General features: G+C 37.6%; 1 protein-coding gene across 1 annotated transcript; it reads left to right on the plus strand.

The window, feature by feature from the left end:
• The first annotated feature begins 111 nt into the window (after positions 1 to 111).
• LOC107592999 (uncharacterized) lies at positions 112 to 10,981 on the plus strand. Its single transcript, XM_016282582.1, has 7 exons — positions 112 to 824; positions 3,335 to 3,772; positions 8,221 to 8,268; positions 8,368 to 8,582; positions 8,672 to 8,831; positions 9,115 to 9,232; positions 10,938 to 10,981. The coding sequence occupies exons 1-6, from the start codon at positions 305 to 307 to the stop codon at positions 9,216 to 9,218; spliced, it is 1,485 nt and encodes a 494-aa protein (XP_016138068.1). The 5' UTR covers positions 112 to 304; the 3' UTR covers positions 9,219 to 9,232; positions 10,938 to 10,981.
• The last annotated feature ends 529 nt before the right edge of the window (positions 10,982 to 11,510 follow it).

An 11,510-nucleotide genomic window follows, 5' to 3' on the forward strand; every position in this document is an offset into this window, starting at 1 on the left:
GCACACAATCTTGCCATACAAAAAACAACAAAAATGAATAAATTAAAAACAATGTAATGTTTTTATCCAAGCAGCATCACACATCACTGGATGCTTCCCACAGAGGGTTAACGCTCCTGCTGAACCGGATGTGATTCCTGCTTCCGTCTCAGTGTTGTCGTTGCACGGCCAATGGCGGACGGAGCCTGAGCATTTGTCTGAAAAACGTACGTTTTGCACAAATATACTCGAATATCGATCGGCCAGTCAAAGCTTTCAGACCGCACGCGCGTTTTTGGCCCTGTTCAGATTTGCGCCCTTCAGCATGGATGTGAATTTGACCATCTCTCTGATGCGGGGCCAGATGGGCGCTGTTATTGAGAAAGCCGTGAACGTCGCGGTGGAGACCGTGCTAGGAGAGATGATCCGGGTGGTCGGGCTCAAATTTGAGGAGATCAAACGTGACATGACAGCTAAAGAGAAGGAGAATGAGAACATCAGGAGGATGTTGGAGACGTCCCGCTGTCAGATGAAAACCATGCGCAAGTACATCAGCGTCCTGTCTGCTAAAGAGCCCAACCATAGACTGTATCAGGGAGATGGAGATATGGCAACAACATCCACAGGGATGCACTGCAGAAGAGGGCCGACGAGCACTGTGTCAGTGTGTGCCAAAACCCCAGACCCCTGTCCCAGACCCAGAGTCTCTGAACCAGCCCCTGTGCCTGCACCCTCATGGGTGAGACTGAGACAGCAGACGCACATGTCCAAAGAAACAGTAAGAAGTGAGAATCACATTGCTGATGTCCATATTGAAGAGATCCATGGATCATCAGTTCATAAAGGTATGAAACGCCTCCTTAATAGACATGTATAGGTAATGCGTGCTATGCAGTACTTTTCCAAATTCCCATCATGTATGTCTTAATATGTTAAATCAAAATATGACAATGAAGCTCAAAATGTGCCGCATAAAATTCCATTGTTATTGATTGCAGCAATAGACGGATACCAGTGTATTTTAATTGCAGATCATGTCTAAAGCAGAGTGGTCTAATGATGGCACATATGCATAACATTAATACATTTATTTAAACACTTATTTTATAAGTGCAAGTGAGCTTGCATTGAATCAACATTTTTTGTATACACACACATACACACTCATATATATATATTAAATATATATATATATATATATATATATAATATATTAAAACAGGTTAAGATATGGACATGAAAATGTATTTCATTACTGGTATTACTCCCATACAGTCATGTGAAAAAGAAAGGACACCCTATTGAATTCCATGGTTTTCCGTATCAGGACATAATAAAAAATCTTCTGGTCATTGGCAGGTTTTAAAATTTGGACAGTTAAACCTCAGATGAACAACAACACATGACATATCGCACTCGGTCATAATTTATTTAACTAAAACTTGGCCAAAATGGAAAAGCCATATGTGACAAATTAAGGACACCCTTACTATTAACATGGGAATTAAGAGGGTACGTAACAGTCAGGCACTGTTAATCATATACCTTTGATTAACTGATCATCAGCAAGCGTGAGCAGCTCTATAAAAGCAGAAGTTTTGGCAGTTTGCTGGTCTGGAGCCTTCAGGTGTGTGTGTTAACACAATGCTAAAGAGGAAAGACATCAGCATCGATATTAGAGAAGCAATTGTTGCTGCCATCAATCTGGGAAGAGTATTACGGCCATTTCCAAACAATTTGAAGTCCATCATTCCACAGTGAGGAAGATTATTCACAAGTGGAAGACATTCAAAACAGACACCAATCTTCCCAGGAGTGGACGTCCCAGCAAATTCACCCCATGGTCAGACCATACAATACTCTGAGAAACTGCAGACAACCCAAGAACTACACCTCAGACTCTACAGGCCTCAGTCAACATATTAAATGATCAAGTTTGTGACAGTACAGTTAGAAAAAGACCAGACAAGTATGGCATGTTTGGAAGGGTTGCCAGAAGAAAGCCTCTTCTCTCTAAAAATAACATGGCAGGATAGCTTATGTTTGTAAAGTTGCATCTGAACAAACCATAAGACTTCTAGAAGAACCAAACAATTTGAAGTCCATCATTCCACAGTGAGGAAGATTATTCACAAGTGGAAGACATTCAAAACAGACACCAATCTTCCCAGGAGTGGACGTCCCAGCAAATTCACCCCATGGTCAGACCATACAATACTCTGAGAAACTGCAGACAACCCAAGAACTACACCTCAGACTCTACAGGCCTCAGTCAACATATTAAATGATCAAGTTTGTGACAGTACAGTTAGAAAAAGACCAGACAAGTATGGCATGTTTGGAAGGGTTGCCAGAAGAAAGCCTCTTCTCTCTAAAAATAACATGGCAGGATAGCTTATGTTTGTAAAGTTGCATCTGAACAAACCATAAGACTTCTAGAACAATGTCTTTTGAACAGATGAGACCAAAGTGGAGATGTTTGGCCATAATGCACAGTGCTACGTTTGGTGAAAGTCTAAAGAGCATATCAGCACTAACACCTCATTCCAAAAGTCACACATGCTGGTGGAGGGCTGATGATTTTGGGCTTGTTTTGTAGCCACAGGACCTGGGCACCTCGCAGTCATTGAGTTGACCATGAACTCCTCTGTATACCAAAGTATTCTAGAGTCAAATGTGAGGCCATCCATCTGACAGCTAATGTCGGGCCAAAATTGGGTCATGCAACAGGACAATGATCCCAAGCACACCAGCAAATCTACAACAGAACGGCTGGAAAAATAAATGAATCAAGGTGTTGCAATAGCCCAGTCAAAGTCCAGACCTCATCCTGACTAAAATGCTGGGGAAAGCTGTGCATAAACAAATGCCCACAAAACCTCAATAAACTGGAGCAACGTTGTAAAGAAGAGTGAGCCAAAACTCCTCCAGACCGATCTGAGAGACTGATAAAGTCATATAGAAAATTATTACTTCAAGTTATTGCTGCTAAAAGTGGCTCTACAAGCAACTGAATCATAGGGTGTCCTGAATTTGTCATGCATGGCTTTTCCAAATTGGATTTATTTTTGCTAAATAAATAGTGACCTGGTGTGATATGGCATGTGTTTTAAGCACTGCCAAGGACCAGATGATTTCTTTATTATGTCCTGATACAGAAAACCATGGAATTCAATAGGGTGTTCTTTCTTTTTCACATGACTGTATATGTCTACCATTATTTTTTTATGTTATATTGTTATATACTTTTTATTTTGTTAAATGACTCTTGTTTTCAATAAAGCAGTGAGTATTATTATTCTTTCCTAATGTTTTCCCTCAACTCAACAGAATGTGACTTTTGTTGTTTCCGTAGTTGAGATCTCAAGCCCTCATCTGGTGAACAGCCAGGTGCTTCTGTCTGAGACCAGTGATCCAGTATGGGGGCAGAACCCGCTCGTCTCTGCAGAGACTGGGAACACAGACATGCCGGACAGCAGCGTCCTCTCTGCACCCATGATGGCAGATGAAAGTGTGTCATCCCAAACTACAAGCACAGTGGCATTTGGAGCACCTTCACTTAAAATCAAACAGGAGGAAGCGGAGGTTGAAATAGTCTGTGTGAAGGATGAACACGCAGAAGCTGGCAACATCCCTAGATTTGAATATTCCGACCCTGAACTTCACCAGCAAGTGGGAGAACCAGAGCTGGGGGTCTCACTAGATCTACCCGCATCATTTCAAGCTCTTCAGAGTCCAGGCACTTCAGCAGACCTTGCAATCCCAGCATTCATGAGTGTGGACCCAACTACCTGTAAGTATAAAATGTAACATTTCTGCACTAGTTTATTTGGGATATTATGGACATGTAGATAGTAATGCCTTTCTTGCTTCTAGATGCTTCTAAATCCCTGATATTACATGTATGTCACCAAAACAAATATGGTGTACAAACCTTTTTTTTTAATGCATAAAATCTTTACACACTTCAAAAAGAATAAATCTGTGTATATATATATATATATATATAAAACCACTAACTCATTGCTACTAATTATAATTATTATAATTTTTTTTTATAAATTGACATGGGAATAAGAATGGCCGTATGAAGTTTTTATGAAACTGATTGATTTTAACAAACTGGTTTATGATAAAATGCTAACCATCTTATTGTGGCAGCCGCTTTGTTGAACAGCTTGCTTTTCAAAATTCTTAGCTTGAAGGAAAAGTTTTGATCTGATTTTCCAAGTGGACATTCACTAAAAAATGACTATAAAAATGATTGAGCGCTTCACTCAAAGGCAATCAAGAAAAAGCTTTTATAATTTTATATAAAAACTAGTGTAACTGTGTGATTAACCAATAAAATTTTACAAGTATACAAATTTGTTCCCTCTTTTAAGTAAACATGCACAAAACCACAAAATGTACACTTGAACATGCTAGGACACCGCAGAGGTTCTGTTTACATGAAGCAAACCCCACTTACAGGAATTACGTCAGTAATGTAAAACCAGAAGTCCATCCACCTAGAAAAAAGATTTCCACCTCCGAAAAGGAAGGTTTAGACAACATGTGCTAATTCATTCAGTTTCACATTTCTGTTGCTTTCAAAAATACAATTTTAAACCATTTTCTTTTTGTAAATGAGTATAATAAATAAACGTTAGGAATAATGCAGTACTGATTGACATATCATTTAGTAGCCTATAGAAACTATACATTTCCTGCCTTATTCTTTGATAAAAATGGGGAAAAGGTGCTCGTAGAGTAGCCTTTATAAACCGATCATAAAATTGTCATTAGGAAAATATTGAACAAAAGTGTTATAGCCCCTTGCTGCAGCTAACCTTACTTCCACAGGCTACAAACAGCAATATAAACAACAGCTGTGCATGCTCTCTTCATGCAGTTCTTGTATAATAATAATAATTTAATAATAGAAGTATACAAGCACACCGCTCCTCTGAGAACTGCACTTACCGGCAGCCGCGGACGTTATGAAGGCATCCTGGTAGTGCACTACATTAAAGGTTGGGCAGGCCTTCACAAAATGGCGTTTCATTTAAAAAAAAATAATTTGCCTTGACAAAAGGGCACTTTGGGCATCAAGTACCCATCGCACCCCCCTCTGCACGTGCCTGCTAGGTTTTGATTACGTGGTCCAAACCCTGCAGCAGCAGACCACTTTGCACATGGTATTTGACACTGAATTGAGGTCTGTGAGGGCTAACAGCAGCTGTTTACCACTGTAGAAAGAAGAGAAGGCACAAGAAATGGAAAGCATGGTTATCTTCACTGGTACTCATGGTTTTTATCAAAGCTTGCCATGGATATGTTACAAAAGAGATGCAAATAGTGCAAGTCACTTTCTGAAGGCAGTTTCTACAGAGACAAGCAGCAATGATAAACTTCATGAACTTGGACTATATTGTTTTCATACAAATTGCAAAGTTACTGCAATCCGCATGAACTGTACCTTACCTGTTTTTTCTTTTTGTTTTTTGTTTTTCTCCAAGATCAATATTTTAAAGCTCAGTAATCGGGTCTGAATAATTTCAAGTATTGCAGTGACACTGATGCTGTAGTAAGTCATTTTACACGGAACTTCAACCCTGTAGCATTTGATCCTGAAACATTTCTAAATGTGATTCAGAATTATGGTCATTACAGGGTTGAAAAGGTCATAATAGTTACGTTTTTGTGAAATAGCACAGTCAGTACATACAAAAGCGTCATGAATTGACATCAGGAAATATAATTCAACTCGCAACTTGTAAATGTGGTGAATTCATACATATGATCAAGTGATGCTGAGTTTTAAAAGAATCTATTCATTTGGAATATGGAGAAGCTGAGCAAGTCTTCATATTGGATTCCTTTTTTCAGACACAGTAATGGCAAAAACAGCTGCTGCAAAACAGAGAGAGTACAGGGCGAGAAGGGATGCTGACCCGGTACGCAGGGAAAAGTACCTCAGGAATGAGCGAGAGAGGTGGAGAAGAGATGTTGAGACAGGGAAAAAGAAGAGAATTGGTGACCTGTGTGAGAAGGCTCAGAGATGGAGGCGCAAGCAGTGGAGAGAGGCCAAAGAACGACACAAGAGGTTTTTCAAATTAATTGCTTCCCCTCCAGACAATCTTGAGCCCAGTCTGATGGTGTTGCTGCAACCCTGAAGAGGATGACAGACAGACTGATAAGTCAGGGTCAGGACATCCCAGGTGCATGGAAACTCATCAGGGCCCTTATCGAGGCCAGAATAACCTTAAAAGCGGGCTGGTCGACAAAGCACTTGAGAAGCACGAGTCCAACAACATTGAGGCTCCACCAGATGACCTGTGACCAAGTCAATGAGCTGAACAATATTTCAGTTGTAACTGAAAGAGAGCGAGGGATGGCTGAGATTGATTGGGGTAATCCATGAGTGCGAGATTTTGTTTATGATGGACCTTAACCTTCACTGAACCCTGTGGCATCTTGACATTTCAATTCACAAAGATCTGTGGGCCATTCTAAATGAATTTTACTCTTTGTATTTTTTGTATTATACTCTTAGTTACTATGTAAATGAGTTGTTAATGTTTAAATAAATAAATGAATGATTGAATCAATTAATGTATATTGCACCAACAGTAGCCACTTCAGCCCTGTTATCATTTTCAACCCTGTTGAATTGCATTCAACCCTGTTACTTCTTTTCCATCACTGTTTTTGTAATATTCTGTGTATTTAGTGTACTGTATCTGAGGTAATCAGTAAATTACAATAACTTATACCTGACTTTACTGAATATGTAGAATACTGAAACACGTTTAAAAAAAAAATGAAATAAATACTCTTTAGCCTGAGGTGGGAAAAATATTCCTTGGATCAGCAAAAACATTTTCATGAAATAAGGATCATTCAAACAATCATAAAAATAAAAGTTCCATTATTAAATTGACGTTTTTTACAACACGGCCCAGATCAACTTTTTTTAACACAGTGAGACTGATGATCCTTTCTAGATAATGTTCATGTTTGAATTTTGTCATAAAATACACATATTGTCAGATTTAAAAAGAATTACTGTATTTGAAGAAACAAACATTTTTTCCCCCCCACTGCATGGCTGTTCATGATTTTTACACATCGCAAGTCATTCCATGATGGGGATCACAAGACAAATGCATCAACATGAACAGGTGAGTCTAGCTGCTTTACTTGAACTTTAAAGGTCACTCTGACATATGAAGACTTCTGATTAATGCACTGACAGTCATGAGTTTAAAACAAAACCTTTGTTTGCACTTCTTCATTTCCAAAGTAAATTCCTCTAAATTTTTAAACATTCTGTCAGACAGAATAGTGTTTTTAAATTCACAACAATATACTGTTTCAAGAATTAGGTTTGGGAAAATTGTTGTAAAGGTAACAGGGTTGACTAACAGGGTTGACAGTTGCACAGTTCGGTTACACTCTTAAAAATAAAGGTGCTTCACGATGCCATAGAAGAACCTTTTTGTCTAAATGGTTCCATAAAGAACCTTTAACATCTGAAGAACCTTTCTGTTTGACAAAAGGTTCTTTGTGGTGAAAGAAGGTTCTTCAGATTATAAAAAGGTAAGAAAGAGATGGTTCTTTAAAGAACCTTTGACTGAATGGTTCTTTGTGGAACCAAAAATGGTTCTTCTATGGCATCGCTTGAAGCACCTTTATTTTTAAGAGTGTAGACAGGTAAAGAACATGACACTAGATCCTTATTTAAAGAAGAATTAAATGTGGAGACCTACATTCTACAAATACTCAAGAGTTGTTTGCTGTACAAAATGGTAACAGGGTTGAAATATTAAAGTTGGTCCCAACTGAGAAACATACAAAATTATATAAAAGACACATCCTTGCACAGTTTACTTCATGAACAGATGATGTTGCAATATAGACATAATTATATGACCTATAGCACATTTAAATAAAATAAAGAGTTATGATGTCAAAAGGGTTGAAATACCTGGGGACACAACTTTAACCTAATCTAATAATACTTTAAGAATAAGGGGATGTTTCTAGCTTGTACATATAAGGGGGGAAATTAACGGATTAAAATTTAAAATTTTATTTTACAAAAATGCTTTCATGCATAGTGAAAGTATTCCTATGCAGAAAAGTAAATAACAGATTAATTTTGAAATAAAAATAAAAATTGCATTTTGTTTTTTTTTCTCAAATGTATTACTGTTAACAAACGAAGTTTGAATGTTTGTACATTTGTTTTTACAGCTATGTCAGATGTGAGTCCAGGGAGTTTTGAAAATAATCAATGTACAGGTAAGTTTAATAATTGTATCACACATTTAAACTCACATTTTTAAATGTTTACTGTTTTACAAGTGGAAGCCCCCTGCTAAATCACCTGTGGTATTGCAGTTGCAGAGAGGGCTATTCTTGAGTCACAGGGAGAAATGGACTGGAAAATCAATCACCTGACTGCACTGGTTCAGTGTCTTGTGGGGAACAGATGCTTTGTGCCACCACTGCAAATAGAGGATGAGGAAGAGGATTGTGTCTTGCCTTTGATGTCAATGGGGGATCTTGACCGATTGGAGCAAAGACTTATGGATAGAGGGACGATGCAAAAACTGGTAAGAGTCTTTGGAATTATGGAATTAAAGAAGTGACTGAAATTTTGGAAGAACTTTTATTTATAATCTATATTTAATTTCTGTTTTAGGTGAACAGATTGTCTGTTAGTGGAGGTCAAACTATGAAAAAGACCATATGGAGAATTTGCACCAAAGTTTTTGCTTCCAATGTGGCCAAACAGCTCAACTGGTGCGGACGGGGAGACAAGCGAGGCTTAAGAAAGACAAATATCGGAGCACTAATAATAGGTATATCCAAAATAAATGGAATGCTTTTATGGATAAAAGTATTATAGTTGTTGTTGTAATTACATATCTCAGTCAAATCGCATGTGAATATATTTTAATTTTAAAATTTAAAAGGAATTGCTCAAAAACTTATTCTTGTGCTCACTAAAATGTTACAATTGCATACATATGCAAAGTCAGGCCTGTCTGCTCTAGTTCAGTAATATTATGTTCAGTAATAAATTAAATAAAAAGGTTGATTTGCTTCTTGGTAAACTAGTAATTTGATCTTTTTAACACACAGCTGCAGCTATGAGGAACAGTGTCCTCTTGGCTCCCACAGAAGCGGAGGCAGAGAAATGTATCAAAGATTACCTGCGTTTGGCTCCAGGGAGGACATCCTCCTAATCTGTAGTAAAAATGTCAGTTTTGTATATTACATTGCTTGTACAGAGAATGACTGTATTTCATACTGTTAAATAAATAATTTAATAATTCCTTGAACTGTTGTTCAGAAGTCGAAATGATTTAGAGTAGTTGGAATAGGGTTATTAACATGTCCATGGTTAGTGTCAGGTTTTTTTTTTTTAAATCAATATAAGGATTTTAAGTAAATATTTTAAGAAAGTTAAGATTTTTTTTTTTAGATGCAACAAAGCTTTGTCATAAAATACACATATTGTCAGATTTCTTAAACTAGCTTTAAGATTTTTTTTCTTTAACTAGTGTTAAATTGTCTGTATCTGAAGTAATCAGTAAATTCAATGGACAACATAAAATAACTTGTTTTTATTTTGGGCCTGAGGTGTAAAAAGCAATAATATTTTCATAAAATAAAGAACGTTCAAGCAAAAAATAAAGCATTTTTTCCCACCTCAAAAGCTCAGGCACACAGGACATCCATTCCTGAGAGTTTTGTTTATATTGTTTTTATGCATATTAGTACCTTAAAAGTACATAGATTCCTAAAGTGTACATACATGTACCTAAATGGTACATTTTACATGCATGGTACATTAATGGTGCATTTTAAAGTGATAACAGTTGTACATTTTTTTATTAGTGCGCATCGTTTCTTTTTTTTTTATACCAGATTTTAAGTAAAAATGTTTAGAATTTAAAGATTTTTTGCTTTAACTAGTTTTAAATTGTCCTGTGGTGTGGAAAGTACAAATATTACATGTAATCCTTAAATTAATGTGATATTAGAAAATGTGATAAAGCTATAAATTACATGTCAGGTTAGTGTAAAACCAAATGCACTCTAAAAACGTTGATATCTTGGCCAATAATGTATATGAAACTTGCTCAGCAAACATTGATAAGAAGATACTCAGGGTTACCGGTTATCAGGAAACTGACAGGATGTGATGTTGCAGTAAGCAGCCAAAACCGTTTTGAGGAGAGGAAAAAGCTGACATGTGTAACATTAGAAACCCATGTTTTCACCACGCGTCGAAGCTGCGTCATGCACAGAATCGCAACTGATCTGTCGGTTCGTGAGTTTCATACAAAAAGCTTTAAAGTGATCTTTTGTGCCACCCTGTGACTTGGCATGTGGCATTGTCTTAAGAGTAAACGCTGGCCGTTTATTAATGTGTTAAAATAAACAAAGGCTTCTGTAATATTTCACTGTGTGCATCCCATAAGGTTTAGGGGTGTTTCAGTCTAGTTTACCTTTTTAGCTCTTTCTTGAAATCACATCGTTTTGAGATGGGCTTCAGTTGGCTTGGGTCAAATATTTTCATTGATATACTATTATAGTTTTTGAGTTTTTTAATATTTCTATTATTTTTTATTTCAAGTTGAATTATTTTAGTATAAAATAAATGAAACCTATAAAATCAATAAAATATGGAAATATTGCTTTGGCAACTAGCTGAAATGAAATATTTTATTTAATTTCAGTTAATGTTTATTTAAATACATTTTTATGGTTTTAGTAATAGTTTTAGTTAACGATAACAATTTTGGTATAAATTCATAAATGCATCATATTAACATATAAAACAGTAAAGGTGTTTTAAATCATAACTTTCTACTTGTGTGAAATGCCTCAATATTTAGTTAAAATACTGAATATTTGTATTAATATATGTAATCTCTCTCTTCCCTGGCTGTATTTAGATGACGACTCTCAGCTGTCTGTGGCAGGGGTCCAAAAGCAGGTGCATCCGAGACGTAAGGACCTGAATCTGTATGAAGAATACAAACGCAGCCGAACTCTGAGAGGCCGTAATACAAACCGACGGCGTGAGCTGGAGCAGACTCTACCGCAGGCTCTGCTTGCAGACTTGGTAAGGGAACGGAGGGAAAAGACTCGTCTTCGAGTGGCCCGCTGGCGTGCCAAACGCAAATTACAAGCCTGTCTGATGGCCTCGCAGGCTGCGCAGTTTAGCAGAGCCTCTGTGCAGAGTTCACCTGCCCAGCGTGGCGGCCTGATCTCCACCCGCAGGCGAGGCGGAGCGACGGCGCCGCACGGTGGGCTTGGATTGAGAAGGGGACTGTCAGAGACTGGCACATACAATCTGCTGCTGCAGCTGGGGCCCAGTCCTACTCAATCTGCAGCGGCACATGACATCAATGTAGGTCTGATGCCGTCTGGCCTCTCAGCGCTATCACAGCACAGAACCACTGCACCTAGATGAACTTACCAATGATGCAGCGTTTACTTTCTGGTGGAAACACACTAATGAATGA

Source organism: Sinocyclocheilus grahami, unplaced genomic scaffold (genome assembly GCF_001515645.1).
Source record: "Sinocyclocheilus grahami isolate Dianchi unplaced genomic scaffold, SAMN03320097.WGS_v1.1 scaffold162.1, whole genome shotgun sequence".
Taxonomy (NCBI): Eukaryota; Metazoa; Chordata; class Actinopteri; order Cypriniformes; family Cyprinidae; genus Sinocyclocheilus; species Sinocyclocheilus grahami.